A 21,693-nucleotide genomic window follows, 5' to 3' on the forward strand; every position below is an offset into this window, starting at 1 on the left:
CACCGGCTCTAGGCACGCGGGCTCAGTAGCTGTGGCTTGCAGGCTCTAGAACGCAGACTCAGTAGTTGTGTTGCACGGGCTTAGTTGCTCCGCAGCATGTGGGAATCTTCCCAGACCAGGGATCGAACCCGTGTCCCCTGCATTGGCAGGCAGATTCTTAACCACTGTGCCACCAGGTAAGTCCCAAGGGTGTCTTCTTTTTTCCTTCCTCCACTTCTCCCAAATGCCATTCCTGGATCTAAAGCAAAGCACTGACTCAGATTCAGGATTTGGGTTGTAAACACTTACACTGTAACCACTGGACCGCCAGGGAAGTCCCATGTAAGCACTACTCTTAATCCTCCTCCTTATCCACAGGCCCTAGGAGAACCAGTTTCCTCACAGGGACAATACCCCTTTTAGTTCTGTTCAATAGAGCAAGATTGGTGGATGTCTCGTGTGTCCAGGCACTGTGCTAAGATAGATAGATCAGGCCCATTCCCTGCCCTCAGTGAAGATGAAATAGCATAAGAAGCGAAGTGTCCCACTGGGAGAGTAGTAGACAGGCATCTTTCAGATGCCAGAGACAAACTCAGTTCAAAGTGCCTTTAGCCAAGACAGTGATAAGCTTCAGGAATGGCTGTCTCTAGGTTCTTAAATGATGTTACGAATCTGTTTTTTTTTTTTTTTTTTCTTGGCTCTACTCTGGGACAGGATCTCCTCACAGTTGCAAAGATGGACCAGCAACTCCATGCTTTTATTGATTAAAATGGGCCTATTTCTCTGTAAAACCAGCAAAGGTCCCAGGGCTGGCTCTCATTGATCCAGCCTCCTCATAAGCCCATTACCCAGCCAATAATTGTGTCAAGGGGCATGCTGTACTCTCACTGGCCTGATCTGGGTTATGCTTGTACCTAAAGGTCCGTGGTGGGGTGAGTTCCATCTGAACCACATGGACTGATGATGGGGGAGGGGTGGTCCCCCCAAAGGAAAGTCAGGTGATGAAACCAGGAGAAGGGGAAGGAGTGCTGGTCAAGGAATCATGATATATTGACCACAGAGACTGGTGGTTATGACCTTGACTCTGTAGTGTATCTACCTGGGTTCACATCCCAGTTCTACCGTTTACTCACTCTGTAACTTTGGGCATGTTGCCCAGCACTTATGAGCCTCAGTTTCTTCATGTGTAAAATGGGGATAATAATTGTTCCTCTCGTAGGGTTATTGGGAGAATCGAATGAGTTAATGCAAGTTGTTATGGTTATGCATCACCGTGTAACAGACAACTCTAAACTTAGTGGTGTAAGACAACAATCATTATCTTTCATGGTTCTGGAGTTTCCCTGGGCTCAGCTGGATGGCTATTGTTCAAGGTCTCTCATGCAATTGCAGAGAGTGGCTGGGGCAGAGTCACACTCACGTATCTGGTGGTTGGTGCTGGCTCTTGCCTTGAACCTCAGCTAGGGCTGTCAGCCAGAATAACTACACGTGGCCCATCCCAGTGGCTTGGGCTTCCTCATAATATGGCGTTTGGGTTCTAAAGGTACATGTCCCAAGAAAGAGAGCCAGGTGGAAGTTGTCTCACCTTTGACGACCTAGCCTTAGAAGTCAAACTATGCTGGAATTCCCTGGCTGTCCAGTGGTTAGGACTCGGCACTTTCACTGCTGGGGCCCAGGTTCAACCCCTGCTCAGGAAACTAAGATCCTGCAAGCCAGGCGGTGCGGCCAAAACAAAAAAAAAGTCACACAGTGTCACCTCTGCTTTCTATTCACTAATGTAAGTCACTAAAGACAAAAGGGAGGTGCCCTAGACTCCACCTCCTAATGGGAAGGATGTCAAATACAATGCTTAGAAAGTGCCTGGCACGTAATTAACACTCAATAAATGCAGACATCATCCATGATCACTGCTGTTGTTGATGATGTTTTATATGTACTGTTATTGTGACAAAGCGGATAAGCAGGCATTCAAGGAAGAGGAGTGAGGTAAGCCTTTGAAGGAGCTCCAGGTAAATGACCAGAACACAGGGAAGGGCATTTCAAGCAGGCCTGAAGATTTCTGGGAAGGTTCTGGGGAACTCCCAGCTGCTCAGAAAGCCTGGAACAGAGCATGGGAGCTGGGGTCAGATCACAGAAGGACTTGAATGCCTGGCAAAGCACTTGGACCTGTTGATAAGGGGTATGAGAGCCATGGAAGGTTTAAGCAGGGGAAGGTTCATCAGACTGACACTCGTGCTTGCCACTTACAAGCAGGTCTGGGGGAGGGTGAGACTAGAGGTGAGGGGCACCAGTAAGGACCTTGGGACGAGAACTGAAAGATGGGCAGAAGGGGATGAATGAGAGGGAGTCAGAGGAATAGCCCACAAGGCTGTCCTGAGGAGAGTGGGAGTGATCATTTGAAACTTTCAAGAAGCAGGGGTTGTTTTCAACCTCATTTGAAATAAAACCCTGGGGATCTTTGGCAGGTTTGGTGTGGGACCCTGAACTTCACATTTCTTTCTTCTTTTTTTTTTTTGACTCATATATTCATTCTTTATTTTCCACCCAATTCCATCTTGTGATTCTCTTGGTTCTCTATCATGGTCTTAGGAAGGTTGCCTCAGTTCCAAATGGCTGGACTCCACATTTCGTACTCCCTGGTGAGCTTGAGGCTGCTGGTTTGGGAACCCCACTTTGAATAGCCAGGGATCCCTAGACTTTTGTTAGAAGAAATATTTGCAAGTTACAACTTTAGGGTACCCACTAGTTTCTGCTTGTCACCAGATGGGAGGAAAGAGGCGAGCAGTTTCTCCCTATCTTTTTTTTTTTTTTTTTTTAATATTTATTTATTTATTTTTGGTTGTGTTGGGTCTCAGTTGCGGCATGCTGGATCTTTCGTTGTGGCGCATGGGCTCTTCGTTGAGGTGCACGGGCTTTTCATTGCAGTGTGCGGGCTCAGTAGTTGCGGTATGTGGACTGAGTTGCCCCCAGCATGTTGGATCTTAGTTCCCCAACCAGGGATTGAACCAGCGTCCCCTGCATTGCAAGACTGATTTTTTATTTTTTTTAATTTTTGGCTGCATTTGGTCTTCATGGCTGCGCATGGGCTTTCTCTAGTTGCGGCGAATGCGGGCTACTCTGTTGTGGTGCACTGGCTTCTCACTGTGGTGGCTTCTCTTGTTGTGGATCACAGGCTCTAAGCACGAGGACTTCAGTAGCTGTGGCTCACGGGCTGCAGAGCGCAGGCTCAGCAGTTGCGGTGCACGGGCTTAGCTGTTCCGCGGCATGGGGGATCTTCCCAGACCAGGGATCGAACAGTGTCCCCTGCATTGGCAGGCGGATTCTTAACCATTGAGCCACCAGGGAAGTCCCTGAAAGACTGATTCTTAATCACTGGACCACCAGGGAAGTCCCTCTCCTTATCTTACCACGGCAAATTCCATCAGCAGTCAGAGGACCTATAATTTCAAGATGAACTGTAATTTTAATAATTCTGACAGGGAAAGAGGCAAGTCTGAGATACTCTGCATATACGGCATAGAAAACGGCAGAATTACAAATGGAATCAGGTTCTGTAACGTCTTGCAACTATAGTGACAACCACAGGCAGAGGCGTGAATAGAAGATGGCTTTAGGTGGGAAAATAGGGTGGTCATGGCTCCTCCCCAAGGTCTGCCCTCATCACCTCTGCTCTAGGGCCTTCTTGTAGCCAGGTACTCTCATCTCGGGGTCTCTGCACTTGCTGTTCCCACCGCTTAGAATCCCCTTTACCCTCCTGTTACCTGTTCCACCCCTCTCACCCTTCAGATCTCGGCCAGTCAGGTCCTCAGTCTCTACGAGCCCCAGGCTGGAACTGGCCTCCCCATATGCACTCCAGGGGCCCTCGGTCCTCAATGGGAGGTTTGGGACCCTTTCTGGCTGGTCAGCACGGGCTCCCCCATGTCCAGCACAGGACACGCATAGAGTGCAGAGGTGCTCTCTCATGAACTGAATTGCACCCACTGCCCCCCCCCCAAATTCATATGTTGAAGCTCTAACCCCCAGTACCTCAGAATGTAACTATATTTAAAGATAAATCTTTAAAGAGGCAATTAAGGTAAAATGAGGTCCCATGAGTGGGCCCTAATCCAATGAGTGGAGTCCTTAGAAGTAGAGATTAGGACACAGACACACACAGAGGGATGTGATGATATGGGAAAAAGATGGCCATCTACAAGCCAAGGAGAGAGGCCTCAGAAGAAACCAACTCTGCTGATACCTTCATCTTGGACTTTCAGCCTCCAGGACTGTGAGAAAATTAATTTCTGTTGGTTAAGTGCCCCAGTCTATGATATTTCTTATGGCACCCTTGGCTGACTAATAATACACACTCTATAAATAATACTGCCACAGTGCCCTGGGTTTCTGTCATCAGAGCATTTATTAAAAAGTGAAGAGCCATTCTCTCTTCCTTTCCATTAAAATCTCACTATTCTGGTGAATTCCCTGGTGGTCCAGTGGTTAGGACTCTGAGCTTCCACTGCAGGGGGCACGGGTTTGATCCCTGGTTGGGGAACTAAGATCCCACATGCCGCATGGTGTGGCCAAAATAATTAATTAATTAATTAAAAAAATCAATCTCACCATTCAGGAGTTCCCTGGTGGTCTAGTGGTTAGGAGTCAGTGCTTTCACTGTTGTGGCCCAGATTCAGGGAACTGAGATCCCATAAGCCTTGTGGCCAAAAAAGAAAAAAAACAAAAAAAGTGAAATAAAATCCTACTGTTTACTGTTCAAGTCAAGGTTGTGGGGGGAGGGTCAAGAGTGGGGAGGATGGGAGGATATGGAGTCTCTCCCTACCCCCAGGTACCAATTTTTGACTCTTTACCCCAGATATTCCATTCCCCTTGCCACGGATTACTTCAGGCATAGACATGTCCTACTTTCAGCTAGGAAGGGACAGGGTGGCTGCTTGGAGATGAGGCCTTTGGAGGTTGGGATGTGATGTCTGGAGTTGTTGCAGCCATATTGGCACGATAAGAGGTAAAAAAAAACCCACCAAAATTGGCAAAACAGAAGATGGATTAAAAAAACAGTGTCTTTGATGTTGATGAGCCACCTGACTTCCAAACTTCTCATGGAGTGAGATAAACCTGTTCTGGTGCAGGCAAAGCTGTGAGAGAAACAAGTGCTCACCTATTGCTCATGGGAGTGCCATTGAGTACAAGTCTCCACAGAGGGGAATTTGGAAATATCTCTCCAAATTACAAACCACACAGACCCTCTAACCCAGGAAACCTACCCCTGGGAATTTTTCTACAGACAAAACAGTGTGAGAAATGATAGCAAACCTGTCATTTCCTGCTGTACAAGTTTAACAGCAAGATGCGGGGCAAGTCAAGGTCTATTAAAAGGTGTTAAGGGCTTCCTTGGTGGCACAGTGGTTGAGAATCCGCCTGCCAATGCAGGGGACATGGGTTCAAGCCCTGGTCTGGGAAGATCCCACATGCCGCGGAGCAACTAAGCCCGTGCACCACAACTACTGAGCCTGCGCTCTAGAGCCTGCGAGCCACAACTACTGAAGCCCGCGCGCCTAGAGTCCGTGCTCCACAAGAGAAGCCACCACAATGAGAAGCCCGCGCACCGCAACGAAGAGTAGCCCCCACTCGCTGCAAGTAGAGAAAGCCTTTGCGCAGCAACAAAGACTCAACGAAATCAAAAATAAATTAACTAATTAACTTTAAAAAAAAAAGTGTTAAATAAATTATAGGACAGTCACACCACAGGAATCTGCAGCTGTAATGGGAACAAGGAAGGTTTTTAGACACCTATTTGGAATTATCTCCAAGATGTATGTGGTAAAAAGAGCTATGCACACTACCTAAGGAATACTTTGTTTCCATTTGTGTAAAAAAAAAAAAAACTTCAGTTAAGATGTATCTGTATGTATGTTTGTAACATGCCAGGATATCTCCAGGGGACCTAGAAGGCACCTGCTATGGTCTGAATGTTTGTGTCCCCCCAAAATTCATGTTGAAATCCTAACCCCCCAAAGAAGATGGTGTTAGGAGGTGGGACCTTTGGGAGGTGATTAGGTCATGCAGGTGGAGTTCTCTCATGAGTGGGATTAGTGCCCTTATAAAAGGGACCCCACAGAGATTCCTCACCCCTTCCACCATGTGAGGACACGGCGAGATGGCAGTCTGTGACCTGGAAGAGGGCCCTCCCCCAAAGCTGACTGTGCTGGTACCCTGATCTTGGACTTCCAGCCTCCAGAACTGTGAAAAATAAATATATATTGTTTACAAGCTGCCCAGCCTGTGGTATTTCATTACAGCAGCCCACAAAGGACTGAGACACCCCAATAAGCCCACCAGGGTGCTGCGGGTAGGATGCGAGGGAAGCTTCTCAGCATACTCCTTTCTAATTCTGCATCAAATATACCATGCATTTAAAAAATCAAATCAGGGGCTTCCCTGGTGGTCCAGCGGTTAAGACTCCACACTCCCAATGCAGGGGACCTGGGTTCAATCCCTGGTCAGGGAACTAGATCCCGCATGCCGCAACTAAGATCCCGGCGCAGCCAAATAAATAAATAAATATTAAAAAAAAATCAAATCAAATCAATCAATCAATGTCCATCCTGTTTAAGTTCTATTAGTCAGCAACTCGGTCCAGATGCAGACAGAGCACACCTCCACCCTACCACCACCCCAAAGCAGAACCTCCACACTTAGTTTTCCTTGAAGAATTTTAATCACAAACTGGGGGTGGGGTGGGTGTGGGAGCAGGTAAAGGGAGTACAGGCTGCTAGAGAATGGTGGCTGACTCCAGGCCCCGCTCCTGGAAGTACCGATGGGGGAGGCGGGCGCGGGGGCCTTCGCTGAAGTACGACTTGATCCTCCTGAGTCCCTCCTGATGCCCTGTCTGCGAGTCCTCCCTGTGGGAGAGAGGTGGCGACACTGACTTCCGGGGGATCGGCCCTCTCAGGCAGCGCTGAGCCCTGGCCTCTCACCCTCCTTCCTCATAGCACCTCCAGGACACCTACCATGTAACGTCTTCTGCCTCCTTCTCCAGGATGCTCTGGGCTGTGCGCCAACTGAACCGGACAAACTGGGGGAAGCCGAACACAGGGTCCACGTGCTCCCTCAACCACGCTTTTGTCTTGGGATCTGGGGGAAGGGTAGGGTGGACAATGTGATAGCCCTGAGCCCTGCCATAATGTCCCAGCTTCTCAGCTTGGCATCTGAGGCCCTACCACCTCATCTCAGGCCTCCTCTGGAGTACCTGAAGCACCGCCCACTGTTTGAGACATCTTCCTGCCTCAGGACCTTTGCACAAGCAGTTCCCCCCAACTCTTTGCCTGGCCAACAGTTGCTCATGGGGCAGTTTAAGGAGACTGCCCTTGAGACATCTCTCTTACCTCTCCAAGGACATGAGGCATTGAACCAGCATTTGTGGACCATTGAGTTAATGCCCATCTGTCCCATGTAACCACGAACTCAGTGGGCACAGGGAGGTCCTTGTTTGTCTTGCTCATGGCTAAATCCCTAGGGCTTGGCCCTGCAGGTCACATACCAGGTGTTCAGTAAGCACTGAACACAGCCCAAAGCGTCTTTGGCCTGGACCTGGTTTCCTCCCTTTGGCCTCACCTAAGTTCCAATCACAGACTTGCTGTGTTGCCCCACCCAACTACCAAAGGGTTCCTTGAACCCAGCTATTGAATCTTGGCCTCTGCCCTTGTGTGTCTTTGGGAGAGTTGGAGGGGAGGGTCACGATCATTTCCACTTTACAAACAGGGAGACTGAAGCTCCTAATGAAGAGAAAACAATGGATTCAAGCTGGGGCCACTGGACAGCACTGAACAGGAGCCAGTACCCGTTACTCTGCCCTTTGCCCCTTAACAAATGGACAGATGTCCATCGTGAGTCTCAGTCCTTCACTGGGGCTCCAGAGAGAGAGCAGAGAGGGAGGGAGGGAGAAGGGAAGAGGGAGTCTGCCAGCTGGAATCCAACTTTGCCACATTTTGGCCATAAGCAAGTGGCCCCCCTGTCTGGGCCTCAGCCTCTTCTGCTGCAGAGTGCGGTGGTCAGAACAACTTAGAAAACCTCAGAAGCATGCCAAGCCTGCCTTTTTAGTTTATTGTCACTGCCGTCTGCTCACCATTGGGGTAGCCTGAGCCATAATCAGTGTCCAAGTCCTGCAGTTTTTCCACAAACTTCCAGTTCTTCACAGCCTTGTCTCGGGCCACCTGTGGGCAAGATAGGCACTTGGGATCTCCCTCTTCACGAAGCAGCCATGCTTGCCTCCTGCCCAGGGGGATGTTGGGAGCTGGCCATGGCCAGCAGGGGCCTAACCTTGGCACAGATACTGGCGGCACTGACCACGGGATAGAGGGCATCTGCCTTGGCCTTGACTGTCACCTCAACACCAGGAAAGCGCTGCTGCAGCCGCTCCTGGTATGTCTCTGGGGGCCCCACAGTGTCCACAAACACCTGCCATGGTGACAGAAATGTATTCATTCAACAAACATCCAGAAAAACAACTGTATAGATGATCCAACTTCACGGCCTTTGCACTTGATGTTCCCACTGCCTGGAATACCCGTCCCTCAGCTCATGCCCAGGCTGCATCTTCCTCTCAGGGGTCTCAGCTCAAATATCACCCTCTAAAGAGGCTCTTCCTGATCACACTATATCCATTCTACATTTATTAAGCACCTACTGCATGCCATGGGCTGCTCTACGTGTCGGGGACATAGCAGTAAACACGCCAGAGTAGACACTCTGGTGAGGGCCACAGACAAGAAACAGGATAAATAATAAAGAATGGGGACTTCCCTGGTGGCGCAGTGGTTAAGAATCCATCTGCCAATGCAGGGGACATGGGTTCAAGCCCTGGTCCGGGAAGATCCCACATGCCGCGGAGCAACGAAGCCCGTGCGCTACAACCACTGAGCCAGCGTTCTAGAGCCTGCGAGCCACAATTACTGAGCCCGCGTGCTGCAACTACTGAAGCCCGCGCGCCTAGAGCCTGTGCTGGGCAACAAGAGAAGCCACCGCAATGAGAAGCCCGCGCACCACAATGAAGAGTAGCCCCCGCTCGCCGCAACTAGAGAAAGCCCGCACGCAGCAACAAAGACCCAACGCAGCCAAAAATTAATTAATTAATTAATTAAAATAATAATAATAATAATAATAATAAAGAATAAGGGAGATCCAGAAGAGATTATAATTTTAAACAATTTGGGGGTGTTCAGGGAAGGTCACTCTGAGGTGGTGACATCTGAATAAAGGCCTGAAGGAAATGAGGGAATGAGCCATAGGGAGACCTGGGAAAGAGTGTTCTAGTGCAAAGGCCCTGAGGTGGGACCATGTCAAGTACGCTGGACAGCAGTACGGGGACCACACGTCTAGAACAGAAATGAGGTCAGAAAAGTAACAAGAAAAGTAATCTCCAGAGCATTTATTATTCTCAAAAATCACCTTTACTATTTGCTTACCAGCTGCCCATCCATCTCCTCTGATTTGAACCCGAGGGCAGGCTCCTTGTCTGTCTGCTTCAGTACTGCATCGTCAGCTCCACATTCCAGCCCTGGACCTCAGCCACCTCCTCAGCAAGGCCTCCCTTGTTACATTCTCTATCTCAAGTATATTTACCCTCGTGATTCTCTCAAAACGGTCTGTTCTTTGCCTTGCAGCACTCGATGCAATGCCAACTTATATTTCTCTCTGGTGATTTAATCTTTCTCCACTTGCCTGTAAATTTTCCTGATTTAATTCCCACTGTGTTCAGAAAATTAAACGTCGAGATTTACATTTCAAAAATGTAAATGACTGTCTGCTGTGCGGGGAGCACGTTGTAGGGGAGGGGGCTGGAGGAGGATGGGGCAGGTATCCAGAAGGAGGGTGCCCTGGGCTAGGATACAGACTGCGGGCAGGGGGAACAGATGTGGGATTCGTTCTAGACACTGAGCCTTTAGGATATGGAAGTAGATTAGATGGAGGTGAGGCTGGGGGCCCCACCATGGTCCTTAGTGGGGCACACATTTAAGGTAGGAAAAACAGTAGGACATCAACAGCAGTAACACACATTCTTGAGGTACTCCAGATATGTCTGATGCAGAATCGTCCATCGCACTTCTATACTCCTATTTTATCCTGATGTGATCAAATGGGGAGAATCCAACCAACAGTTAGCTCACCTGAGCCACTTTCACACCCTGGTCCAACGCATACTGCACCAGTCCAGTAGCTGTATCATGAGACAGGGAGTTCAGGTTGTACTTGACCCTGTGGTGGTGGACAGAGCCCAGTCAACATCGTTCCAGCCACCCATCCCTTCCAGCCCATGATGGCCGCCCCCCCCACCCCCCGGGACCCCTCACCGCCCAAGCATGCTGGTAGAGATGAGGTTTGGAGACAGCACGTCCAGTGCCCAGCCCACAAAGTCTCCGTCCTCCTCCATTTTCCCAAAGAGCCTGTCCCGCTCGCTCTCCGACAAGGTCTTTGAGTCTGGGTGGAGGGTTGGGAGAGAAGGGGAGCGGCTGGTTCCCTCAGTTCCTGCTCTCCCCCTCCAGCTTGCACCCGCCCCTGAACATGCCCAGGAATCGCCTCCCTAGATCTACCCCAGGGCTCACCTGCCACTTTCAGGGCCTCCAGATCTGCCAGGCGGGACAGGGGGCAATAGCAGATGGCGTAGACCATGGGGCCTGGGGAAGTGGGGGTCCAAACAGTGAGCCCGTGAAAGCCGCCATCTCTATTCCATCATCACCGCTTTTTTTTTTCGGTGCCATCCCCAATGCCATCGCCATCACCACTATCACCACCCCCCACCCCGAGTGAGGTGCAATCCCAGCTCCTGTTCCAGTGCAACTTGCAGCCACCTTATCACGCCCCTCCCCCACCCGGCCCTGGGGGCGCACCCAGCACCGGGCCCCGGCCCGCTTCATCGACGCCCAGGACGCAGGGCTCCTTGCGGCACACAGAAGGTACAGGCGAATTCAGGCGACAGCGGCCCGTATTGTCTCTCTCCAGCTCGCTGAGATCCATGCCGCCTCAGCCGCCGCCACCAGCGGCAGGAACAAAGTCTGCAAGCAAAGGTCTCTGCGCGCGTTTTCCGCGGGCCCCGAGGCAGTGCTAGCTCTCGACCAATCGCCGCGCAAGACACGCCCCAAACGTTCCCGCCGCCGTTGACGTTTGCGCAGCACACGCCGACGTCGCTGCCGTGCAGCTTCCTGGGAACTGTAGTTTCCGAGGCTGACCGCCGAGCTCTGCGGTTGGGGAACTGGATGGGCGGGGTCGCTTTCCAAGCTCCGCCCGGGTGTCACTGGAGCTCCGCCTGCCGGGGCTAGTGGGAGGACAGGGAAATAAAGGGGAAATTGAGGGGGGCCTTGAAGGATTCGACCCGGTCAGAGCCTAGAAGGTCAGATACCACTAGACTCCCAGAATACGGTGTCCGCATCACTGAGTTCCTGTCCCCCATCTGGTTTCAGGCTCTTGTACTCGAAGTCCCTGCCACTCCACACAGTCTAAGCCCCCTTTACTAGGTATCCTGGCTCACGCTGGGCTCAAACCTTCGGACTTGAAGTCCCCCAACTCCCTCTCTCCGTAGCTCACCTGGAGAGCCACCCCCCCCCCCCCCGCCTCTCGCCTGTTTTCTACCCACTGTCTCATCCGGGCTAAGCCTCTCCTACCCCCGAACCGAGATCCCAGACCTCTAAGGACTCCGGCTCAGACTCTCCGCCCACCACGCAGGCTCCTTTCCCCTCCATCCCCAATTCAGGGTTCATGCTCCCGCCCCCCTCCCAACCTTCTCCCTCTTTCTCCCACGTCTTAGCGAGGAGCACGCCTCCCAGATTTGTCCACCACTCTAACGACGTGTCTCTTTCTATTCCCTGCTCTCAACAGAGCTCACGCCCTCAGACTGTGGGTTTCTGTTCCTCATCAGGGTCCCAGTTCCTCCATCTCCGTTTTCCCCTCCCCGCCCCCACCACCTTTCTTCCTTTCTCCTCGGTTATCAGCGGGGCTCACATCTCCTGACTCAGCTCTCCCTTCCCACGCTGCGCTCAAGCCCCAGATTTAGTGCCCCATTGTTCCCTCTTCGAGGCCCTCCTCGTAGCCGCCCCCCCACAGCCCTTCCTCTCTCCCCGCCCACCCTGGGGACCCGCGGCCCCGGATTTGCCCGCCAGCCCCGGCCCCGCCTCCTCCGCGCCCGAGGCTCACCCGGGCTCAGGGCCTCCAGTCGCAGTCGTTCGGCTCGCAGGATAAACAATCCCGTTGCCGGCAGGGCCGCACTTGAACCAGATTCTCGCGGTCCATGAACACCGGGCCCGGCGCTGTGCCCACAGCCTCGCGGCTGCGCTCCTGCTTACCCAGGTCGCAGAAACAGCGCCACTTTCCCCAGGGGCCAAGGGCAGAGTCTTCCAAGTCTAGGGATGGAGGGCCAGGTAGGAGGGAACCTATCCCCCCCACCCCCCAGGGAGGGAGGAGGATAAAGACACTAACAAATCACAACAGTTCGTATTTGCTCAGTTGTGCTTCTGTGCCAGGTACCCTGCCATAGATTATCTCTAATCTTACCATTAGTCCCAGGTGGGGAAACTGAGACTTAGAGAGAACAAGCCACCCTTCCAAGCTCACACAACTGGTGAATGAATGGCCCAGAGGGACTGCAAAATGACACTTCCCACCTGTGCCTGCCTGTCCAGTTGGGAATGTGGTACAACACCCTTGGTGTCCACCATCTGAAGGTGACTCCTCTCTTCAGGGGCATGATCTTGAGCCTGTCCAACTGGCACAGTGTCACCTGACCAGCAGGGTTGCCAGGTGGTAAATTAAATGACATAATTGTCATAATGAAGGTACTTAAAGCCGCTGGCGATGTGCTAGCACATAATACAAAAACAATTATTATGATCACTTTCAAAGCAGCTACAACGTTTATCAGACGCCCTTCACAACCCTTCTTTTACTGACTCTTCCCTACAGCCCTAGTTGACAGGTCTTAACCCAAATCTTGGCTCACAAAGTCCTGACACCTCATGAGCTCACCAAGCCTCTGCCAGACAACCCTGGCCTCTTTCCAGTCCTCTGTCAGGCCTTTTGGCCTTGGCACTTGCTGTTCCAACTCCCTGGTGCACTCTTCCCCCTAAATCTTCGCATTTTGGGCTTTTGCTTGTCATTCCGGCTGCATTGGTTACCTATCTTCAGCCGGGCCTTCTCTGACTTCAGAAGTTTACCTGCATGCACCCTGCCTTTTCTATCTCCGCCTTTCCCAGAACTTATCCATGAGTTTATGGATATGTCTGCGTCGGTATTTATTGCCTGCTCACGTCCCCTCTCCCCGTGTAAGCTGCTTAAAGACAGTCTCTATCTCAATTTACAGATGAGAAAACTGAGCCTCAGAGAAAAGTAATCAGCCCGAGGGGCGCCGCCAGTGCATAGGTGGGCAGAGATTTGAAGTCCCTGAAGGAGGGTCTATTTGCAGCCAGATGGTGAAGTGGGGCAATGAAGCACCTTTCTGCACTATCACAGCCGCAGCCTGCAGTTACCTTTCTCCGGATGCTGCAGCCGCAGCTGCTCCCAGGTGTCCCCTTCTTCCTGCTCGCCGAAGTATTGGTAGTCGGGGGAGACCTGGGCAGGGGTTGACAGCGGCAGGAGCATCAGAGGCAGCAGCAGTAGTGCCACACCGCTCCGGGCCATGCCGGACTCAACCGACCCCGGCGCGCTCCAAAGAGGAGCCCCGCGCATCACCCCCGCGGGCCGACGCAGTGGTCGGGGCCGGCGGCTGCGCGTCTCCCCCTGCCGCCCGCGGGCAAGTGGTCGCGGCCGGCTCCTCTTTCCCTCCCCTGCGCTTGCAGTGGACCCGACCGCTCCGCTTGTCCGCCCACCCCTCCGTCCTCTGCGTCATGGTTCGGGCCTAATATAAAAGGCTCCAAGGCCCAGGACTCACTTCGCCCTGCGAAAGCGAGTCTGTGCGTCTGCGAGTTCGTGCGTCCCGCCCTTGCCCACGCAGGTATGGACACCTGGAGTGCATCGGGCTGCGGGGAGCCCCCTTGGAGCAGCTCGGGCCCTATCCAGACCTCAGCGTTGGCCGCCTTTGTTTTCCGCCCGCCGTAGTGGCTGCCTTTGTCCTTGCGGGGAAAACCGAGGCCAGGGCCTTGGAGTGCAGGCCGCATCCCCAGGCTCCCCGCCCCCAGCTCGCGGCATCTCCTCCTGGGGCGGTGGGCTTGCGCGACCGCGCTCAGGCCGACACTCTAACTGGGGGCCGGTCGGCAGCTGTCCGGCCCCTCTAGCTGTCCAGGGGGGCGGGTCTCCCAAAGTCTCAAGGCCGTGCCAACCTGGTCCCGGAGAGGGTGCGAGGCAGTGCTGCTGCCTCCGCCGCTCTGACTCAGTAACTGGGCCCGGTACGCAGCGTGACCTTGGGAAGCGAAGACAAAGGGTCGTCCAGGGCGCACTGACCGGGCGGGGGTCTCGGCTTTCAGTCATGACCTCCGGCAACGCGCACATCGGAAAGCCCGCCCCGGAATTCCAGGCCACCGCCGTGGTGGATGGCGCCTTCAAGGAGGTGAAGCTTTCAGACTACAAAGGTGAGGGCGGCCTGGAGGGGTCCCTGGTGGGGGCGGGGCACAGGCATTAGAGGGACTGAGCCCTAACTCCTTGTCTATTCCCACCCCCTTCCCCAGGAAAATACTTGGTCCTCTTTTTCTACCCGCTGGACTTTACCTTTGTGTGCCCCACGGAGATCATCGCTTTCAGTGAGCGTGCCGAGGAGTTCCACAAGCTGAACTGCGATGTGCTGGGCGTCTCTGTCGACTCTCAGTTCACCCACCTGGCTTGGTATGAGTGGGGACCAGTAAGGCGGGAGGGTGCAGCTAAACCTACACCTCTATAGGGTCTGAGTTGTGTGTTCTCATGGCTGGTGCTCAACCTCTGCGCCTCCCTTTCCCATCAAGAAGATAATGGAAATAGTGATTCCCAAGTCCTCAACGATGATGACAGTAATTAGCTTTTGGAAACTAATTTCGTGGCGTAGAGAGTTGGCAGATGCTTTTTTTCACTTAGGGCAACACAGCCTCCCTCCCATGAACTATTTCAGCAAGGTGGAAACTCCAGTTCAAGAGAGTGAAGGGCTGGGCCCAACGACGCAGAGCTAGAGAGAGGAGGATGGGGACTCTGCAGGTTCTCTGCCTCGAGGTGCTGGAAACCACCAGCACATGTGAAGCCACTTTGCTAGAGTATTAGCTGAGTCTTCCCAGCTGTGAGAAGCAGCCCCAGCACCCACTTCAGGGTGGGGTGGGTGGCGCTCCCTGGGAGTTGCTCAAAAGCCCCTTATCTCTCACCTCCAGAACCCCCTCTCTAGCCCTTATCACAGCCAGGCCCAAAGGGTGAGGACCCTGCTGTGCCAGGCATCCTGAGGTCCCAGCCCTGTCTCCCCCACCCCCAGGATCAACACCCCACGGAAGGAGGGAGGCTTGGGCCCCCTGAACATCCCTCTGCTGGCTGATGTAACCAGAAGCTTGTCCCGTGATTATGGCGTGCTGAAGGAAGATGAGGGTATCGCCTACAGGTACTGTGGGACCCTCAGGAAGCCCCCATCCTCAGGGTGAGGGGATCACTCTTGGGTGATGCCCTCCCTGCCCCCAGCCCTGTGGCTAGCAGGAAGTCGGTGCTCCCTCCCTGGGTCCTGACAGTGGGAACTCTGGTTCCTCACTGTGAACTCTGATATCTCAGGGGCCTCTTTATCATCGATGGCAAGGGTGTCCTTCGCCAGATCACCATCAATGATTTGCCTGTGGGGCGCTCCGTGGATGAGGCTCTGCGGCTGGTCCAGGCCTTCCAGTACACAGATGAGCACGGGGAAGGTGAGCCAAAACCCACATTCACGTGTGTTCACACTTGGGTACATATGCAGCCCCTCTGTCATGCACACATACATTCACTGCCCGCTCTGTCGCTTGTGTGGGGTGGATGTGAGGGCCCCAAAGAAGATTTAAATCAGGGCCTTGTCTGCAGGAAGTTTCTAGTCTGGTGGGAGAGATACCCCAATATAAGGGTGGGGAGCTGGGGAGGTAATAGAAATCTATAGAAGGTATTTGAGAAGGCCTGTACCAAGGCAGGCTTGAATGTTAGTTGGATCAGAGTATCTTCTCATGTGAAGGCCACAGCCTGACCACAGGCCCTCAAAGTCCATTGGGGCTGGGGCTAAGAGAGAAAGATGCAATTAAAGGAGCCAGAAAGAAATTAAAATGTCAGCCAGGGAATTCCCTGGCGGTCCAGTGGTTAGGACTCTAGCACTTTTACTGCCGAGGGCTCGAGTTTCCCCTGGTCGGGGAAACTAAGATCCCACAAGCCACACGGTGCGGCCAAAAAAATAAATAAAATAAAATAGGGACTTCCCTGGTGGTCCAGTGGTTGGGACTCTGCACTTCTACTGCAGGGGGCACGGGTTCAATCCCTGGTCGGGGAACTAAGATCCCGCATGCCACATGGTGTGGCCAAAAAAAATAAAATGTCAGTTAGAAAATCCTACAGCTGGGCTTGGAGGGCTTCTCTTACCATGTGGCATGGTCTTAGGCCTGGACCACTTGGCTCCAGGCTTTTTCTTCTGAAACTCATGCTCTTGCTTTGCCTCTTTTTGTCCCCGCACTACTGCTCCACCTTGAATATGGCACTCTAGCTAGCCTCATATGTGCACCCCTGTTTTTCCACAGTCTGTCCCGCTGGCTGGATGCCAGGCAGTGACACAATCAAGCCCAACGTGGACGACAGCAAGGAATATTTCTCCAAACACAACTAGGCTGGCAGAGGGGTGGCAAGCTTGGGCTCTTGGCCCCCATCTGTGCCCCTACCTGGGTGCCGCATACTGACCCAGAAAAGGCCCCTTCAGACTCTACAGCCCATGACCCCAGAGGGCTAGGCCAAGGCCTTCTCAAGCTACCAGCTGAGAGCTGGTGAATGGTGACCCCCTCCTTGGAGCCCACATAGCTGAGAACAGGCCTAGAGGTGACTAATAAAGTATTAGGGACAGATGTAAGTCTGTGTTGGTGTGATTTGTCCATGCATGGTACCACCCCCCACCCCCTTCTCCAGGCTGTGGCCTGGGAAACTGACATTGTAGTTACTGATCTCCACCACAAGGTGGCAGCCTTGCATCATGCTCACTGCTTACTCTCCTCCCTCTTTCTCCTTGGCCTGAAGACGGGTGGAGGGCCGGGGGCGATGGCGCTGTTTGCCCCTTGCAGGGAGCAAGTCCCAGGCTGCCTTACAACCTGAAACCTGGCCATGCAGGGCAGCGCCCACACCTAAACAGCAGCCAGCCTGGGTTCAAATGCCGCTTAAGAGCTGTGATCTTCCCTGGGTCTCTTTAACAGCAAAATGGGAATAAAGACAACCTACATTTCACCATTTCACGTTAAAAGAGATGAAGTACGTGAAGCTCAGCGCTCTGTTAATGGTTATTAGGACCAAGTTCCTGGGGCTGGAAGAAGATAGGGACCCAATCCTGAGCATAGAACCAAGAGAGGGAGCTTGAGGTAGAGGCACAGTCCCTGCTGCAAGTTCTACACCACCCCAGGTTGGAAGGGCTGTGCCTGTGCCCCTGAAGTGGAAGGATGAGGGTTAGGCTGGGAGGCAGGTGTTAGGAGCAAGACAGTGTTTGAAGGAGCTCAGTCTGATGCTGTGCATGTTCAGGCAAGTGGCTTTGCCACCCGGAGCCCCCATTTCCTTCCACAGAACAGGACTGACAAGCTCATTTAATCCATAGACCCATTATTAATATTGCTATCCAGCCTAATGCCCTCCAAGGTCACCCATCTCAGCCTTGGGATTTTATCCACACTCCTCCCCAAGGCCCTGCGTGGTCTTCCCTGACCTCATCTCCCCCCTCCTGGTTCACTCCATTGCAGCACACAGCCTTCTTGCTGTTCTTTAACAGGCTGATCTTGTTCTGGCCACAGAAGCTTTGCGTGTGCTGTTCCCTCTGCCAGAACGCTGTTACTCAGGATTTTCTCAGGGCTCAGCTTCAAAGCTGCTGAAAGATCGCCTCATTTAAGTTCCATGTTCCCAATCCATTCTCCAAAGCAGCTCACCTCCCCAGCCCCATCACTACCACTTTAACCATTTTTTTCTCTTCCTAGCACTTACCACCATCTCCGAATCATGTTTGCTTGTTTATTGTCTGTCGGCCCTGGTCCAGTCTGTAAGTGACTCCAGGGCCAGGTCGTTCAGTATTTTATAAGTGAATTAATGAAGCGTCTGTTCTACCCCACCTCGCCCCTGTGGCTTGGTTTCTCGATCTGTTTTTCTCTGCTGCTCTGGGGGCTTCCAGCTCCGAAGCCAGCCAGATCCCCATCGGGGCTCACCAGCCGCCCTCGCACCCGTCACAGCTGCGGGGGAGGCAGCCCCATGAGAGGGCGGCGGCGGCGCCCGGGGCCCGAGCAGCCGCCCCGGCAGGACCAGACCTGGCAGTCGCCCCGCTCCCGGCCTGGCACCCGGGAGGGGAAACTGGCAGGCGGGCACCGCCCTTCCTGGCGGGGGTGGGGAGGGGATCGCGGCGGCAACGACGCGCAGGCAACTGCATCCCCCTGCCCGGGTCAGGTCAGACGGAGCTGGCGTGGGCTCGGCAGGACCCAGCCACCAGCCCGATAGGGGAGACTCTGGGGTGGCTCCCGGGGTTCTGGAGTGCGGCCCGCCCACCGCGAACGCTCTGGACCCAGGCCTGGGGCTTTCCGGGCCTTGGTAGCCGCCAGGCTGGGAAAATCCCGGCCCCTTTCCCGGCGCCGCGGCCCTGCCCGGCAGAGCGGGGGAGGGGATTCCCGGAATCTGCCCAGAGACCGCCGTCGCGTCACTGGGCAGAATCAGCCCATGTTTGGACAGCGCTTCCGTAGCGTCAGCGGGGAAAGCCCCGGCGCGCGCGTCTGGGCGGGGCCGCGCCTGCGCACTGCGCGTTTCGCCCCAGGCATCCTGTCCCCCGGTGCTGGGGAGTTGCGTGATCTGGTCCCCGCCCTGCACCTTCCAACCCGGGAGATCAGGGGACGCAAGAAGGGTTGGACACCCAGGCTGGGGACGCAAGATGTCTGAACAAAGCTGGCGAGATTGACACAGTTACAGGAGCAAGCCACAAACCGCAGTGGGGTGGGGGCATCCCAGTACTCTCCTCCCTCCGCCCGCCCGGCTTGGAAAAAAAGACAACAGAAATTAATAAAGAACCTTTTTTTTTTTTACTTAAATAGATTCAATAAAAAGTAAGAACAACAAACGCACACACACAAACACATCTTAAAATAAATTCTTTAGCGACCGACTGCGCGTTTCTTCCCCACAGTACGGTGCAAAGGGGGGGAGGGCAGGGGGCGGGGGTCCCCTCCCCAGTATCTCCGAGGGCTTGAGTACCGGTCGGCGGGGCCAGCTCCGCCGCAATCACCCCCTCCTCCCCTCCCTGTTAAATACACAAATATATTATATTCAATATGAATTGAGTCCAGCAGAAAAAAAAATACAAAAAAAAAAAAACACAAAAAACGTGGAAGGGGGGCTTGTAAACGTCGAGGTGGAAGGACTGGCCGCAGAGCGGGCGGGCAGGAGTCCAGTGTGGTTTGTGGCGCCCCCAGGCCCCGGGGCCGGTGCCCACCGCCTGCCCCCTCGCCCCATGGGAGGCGTGCGCCCAGCCGTCCAGGTTGGGAAAATGTCTGTACGGGGGATAGGTGGGCGCTCAGAAGGCGTGTCCCTTGACCCCAAGCAGTAGCTGGCAGCCGTTGCTGACGTGGGTCATGACCTTCTGTTTGAGCTGGGCCACCTGCTCGCGGAGGAGGCCGGCAGTGCTGGACAGCCCCGCGTTCTCGGCCTTGAGTGTCTTCACCTTGTCCTCCAGGCGCGCGATGCGCTCCAGCTTCCGCTTCCGGCACTTGGTGGCCGCCAGCCGGTTCCGCAGCCGCTTGCGCTCTACTTTGATGCGCTCCTGGTCTTCCATGTTGATGGGGGACACCGGCGGCGTGGCGTCGCGGCTGCGCGCCTCAGGCACGGTCTGCGGTTCCTCCTTGAAGGTGGAGGCGCCGCGGCCCAGGCCCAGCTGAGCCGGGTGACCGCCGGCGAAGGGCGGCGCGTGTGGGAGGTAGCTGATGGTGGCCGTCGGGTACGAGCTCCCAGTCCCGACGGTGGCCCCGGCTCCTCCGGAGGTCGCAGAGGCTGGAGAATAGCTGCTGAGGTTGGTGTAGACGGGAGGCGGCTCCGGGCCGGCATATACGCCCCCGGGCCCGGCCGGGGGCCCCCCGCTGGCGCCCAGGGACACGTTGGGGGGCGTCACGTGGTTCATCTTGTGCAGGTCGTCCAGGGCTTTTACAAAGCCGTCGGCGAAGCCTTCCTGCTCCTCGGTGACGCCGCCCCCTGCGCTCCCCGCACCTCCACCACTGCCACCCCCGCGGGGGTAAAAGTACTGTCCCGGGGGCGTGGGCGTCGTCGTGATCACGCCGTTGCTGTTGGGGACGATCAGGCGCTCCAGCTCCGATGAGGCGAGCTTGAGCGACGCGCCGGTGTCCGAGCCCTGGCTGGAAAAGTAGCTGCCGCCACCGCTGCCCTCTGGGCCGGGGCCCCGCGCTCCGGGTGCTTTAAGATTTCGGTAGGGGTCGGCCAGGTTGAGCGCCAGGCTGGGTTTCAGGAGTTTGTAGTCGTGTAGAGAGAGGCCGCCCGGGGTCCGGCCGTATCCGGCCGCTGCGTATGAGTCGTCGTGGTAGAAGGGCTGTTCCATTTTAGTGCACATCCGGGCGGCCCGGGCGGTCTGAGGGTCCCTGCGGGGCCGCCCCGGGCCTCGCTGCAGCGAGACGCGCGCAGTCCGCGGAGGTGGCTGGACCAGGTGTCTGGACGCGCGTTCCCGGGGGCCTGTACGGGCCGAGAGAGGCCAGCAGGCGGCTGTGCACGGAAGCTCTGTGCGGTTTCTCTAGCCCCTCTGCCCCCCTCTGGCGCACTCGCTTTCTTCGTGTTGCGTCCCCCTTGCTCCCCGCTCCCCGTTGGCTCCGATGCTGGCCTGGACGCGCTCAAGGTCCCGGCCGCTCAGCCGGAGCCACAAGCCTTTATACGGCGATTGTCAGCTGCGGAAGTGCGCTCCGATTGGCGGTCGCCCGAGCCGGGCCCCCGCTCCCCCCTCCTGGAGCGTGGGGAAGGGGAGGAGGCGGCTCGCGTCATTGTCAGGAAGCGCGTGTCCTTGTAAACAGCGGCCACGGGCTGGGTGGCTCGGAGCGACTGCAGGGGGAGGGGCTCAGAGGACCCTGGTGCTCGAGGAAGGGGGCGCTGGGGCGGTCAGAGGTACACGGGGAGAGGCTTCAGGGAGGGCGATGACTCCCCTGGAGTACGCGATGAGGGATACGAGGAACTGGTACAGATCAAGTGTGTGTGTGTTGGGGGGAGGGGGTGGTCCCGAGCTGCACACGGAAAGGCCTGAGGGATCTAGAGTCTTCCAGAGGGGCTGGGGGGGGGCTGAGAATACACTGAGAGACCCCCCAAAGGAGAGACAGGAGGGTTAAGCAGGGTAGGTGGGGGAGTGGTAAGGAGACGCCTGACTCAGAAATTGAGTGGGGGTCCAGGGTACAGAAGAGTTGAGGGACTGGAATTTTCACGGGAGGAGCTGAACCCAGGAAAAGTGAGGAGGGGGAGCGATCAAAAGTGTACACGGGAGCTGCTGGAGACCCATTATGCAGAAAATGAATAGGGGTCCTGGAGTCCATGGGAGAGACTGAGAGTCCCCCACAAGTTGGAAGGGGAAGG

At 54.8% G+C, this 21,693-nt stretch overlaps 4 protein-coding genes across 6 annotated transcripts; 1 reads left to right on the forward strand and 3 right to left on the reverse strand.

Annotated features, from left to right (window-relative positions):
- Nucleotides 1-6,672: 6,672 nt before the first annotated feature.
- Nucleotides 6,673-11,119, reverse strand: RNASEH2A (ribonuclease H2 subunit A). 2 transcript variants are annotated; one of them, XM_082457540.1, is made up of 8 exons: nucleotides 10,860-11,117; nucleotides 10,575-10,646; nucleotides 10,323-10,449; nucleotides 10,140-10,227; nucleotides 8,293-8,430; nucleotides 8,099-8,186; nucleotides 6,984-7,107; nucleotides 6,673-6,875 (listed from the first exon to the last, which is right to left on the reverse strand). In XM_082457540.1, the coding sequence occupies exons 1-8, from the start codon at nucleotides 10,984-10,986 to the stop codon at nucleotides 6,746-6,748; spliced, it is 894 nt and encodes a 297-aa protein (XP_082313666.1). In that variant the 5' UTR covers nucleotides 10,987-11,117; the 3' UTR covers nucleotides 6,673-6,745. The 2 variants fall into 2 exon arrangements, with proteins under 2 accessions (XP_082313666.1, XP_082313667.1); XM_082457541.1 differs by lacking the exon at nucleotides 8,293-8,430 and having other exon boundaries at nucleotides 10,860-11,119.
- Nucleotides 11,120-11,152: 33 nt separating this feature from the next.
- On the reverse strand, nucleotides 11,153-13,686 carry THSD8 (thrombospondin type 1 domain containing 8; the record flags this gene model as incomplete). The annotated part of the gene is made up of 3 exons (XM_082457579.1): nucleotides 11,153-11,284; nucleotides 12,160-12,365; nucleotides 13,488-13,686. The coding sequence occupies 2 exons, from the start codon at nucleotides 13,684-13,686 to the stop codon at nucleotides 12,166-12,168; spliced, it is 399 nt and encodes a 132-aa protein (XP_082313705.1). The 3' UTR covers nucleotides 11,153-11,284; nucleotides 12,160-12,165.
- A 122-nt stretch (nucleotides 13,687-13,808) lies between these two features.
- Nucleotides 13,809-16,972, forward strand: PRDX2 (peroxiredoxin 2). Of its 2 annotated transcripts, none has more exons than XM_082457545.1 (6): nucleotides 13,809-13,951; nucleotides 14,421-14,525; nucleotides 14,622-14,775; nucleotides 15,383-15,505; nucleotides 15,670-15,800; nucleotides 16,650-16,972. In XM_082457545.1, exons 2-6 carry the CDS (start codon nucleotides 14,423-14,425, stop codon nucleotides 16,733-16,735), a joined length of 597 nt encoding a protein of 198 aa, XP_082313671.1. In that variant the 5' UTR covers nucleotides 13,809-13,951; nucleotides 14,421-14,422; the 3' UTR covers nucleotides 16,736-16,972. The 2 variants fall into 2 exon arrangements, with proteins under 2 accessions (XP_082313671.1, XP_082313672.1); XM_082457546.1 differs by having other exon boundaries at nucleotides 13,825-13,951; nucleotides 14,351-14,525.
- Nucleotides 16,973-19,134: 2,162 nt separating this feature from the next.
- JUNB (JunB proto-oncogene, AP-1 transcription factor subunit) lies at nucleotides 19,135-20,993 on the reverse strand. The gene has a single exon (XM_082457535.1). It carries the CDS (start codon nucleotides 20,690-20,692, stop codon nucleotides 19,649-19,651), a length of 1,044 nt encoding a protein of 347 aa, XP_082313661.1. The 5' UTR covers nucleotides 20,693-20,993; the 3' UTR covers nucleotides 19,135-19,648.
- Between the last annotated feature and the right edge of the window lie 700 nt (nucleotides 20,994-21,693).

This window comes from Balaenoptera physalus, assembly GCF_965194825.1.
Source record: "Balaenoptera physalus genome assembly, chromosome: 3".
In the NCBI taxonomy this organism is placed as follows: domain Eukaryota; kingdom Metazoa; phylum Chordata; class Mammalia; order Artiodactyla; family Balaenopteridae; genus Balaenoptera; species Balaenoptera physalus.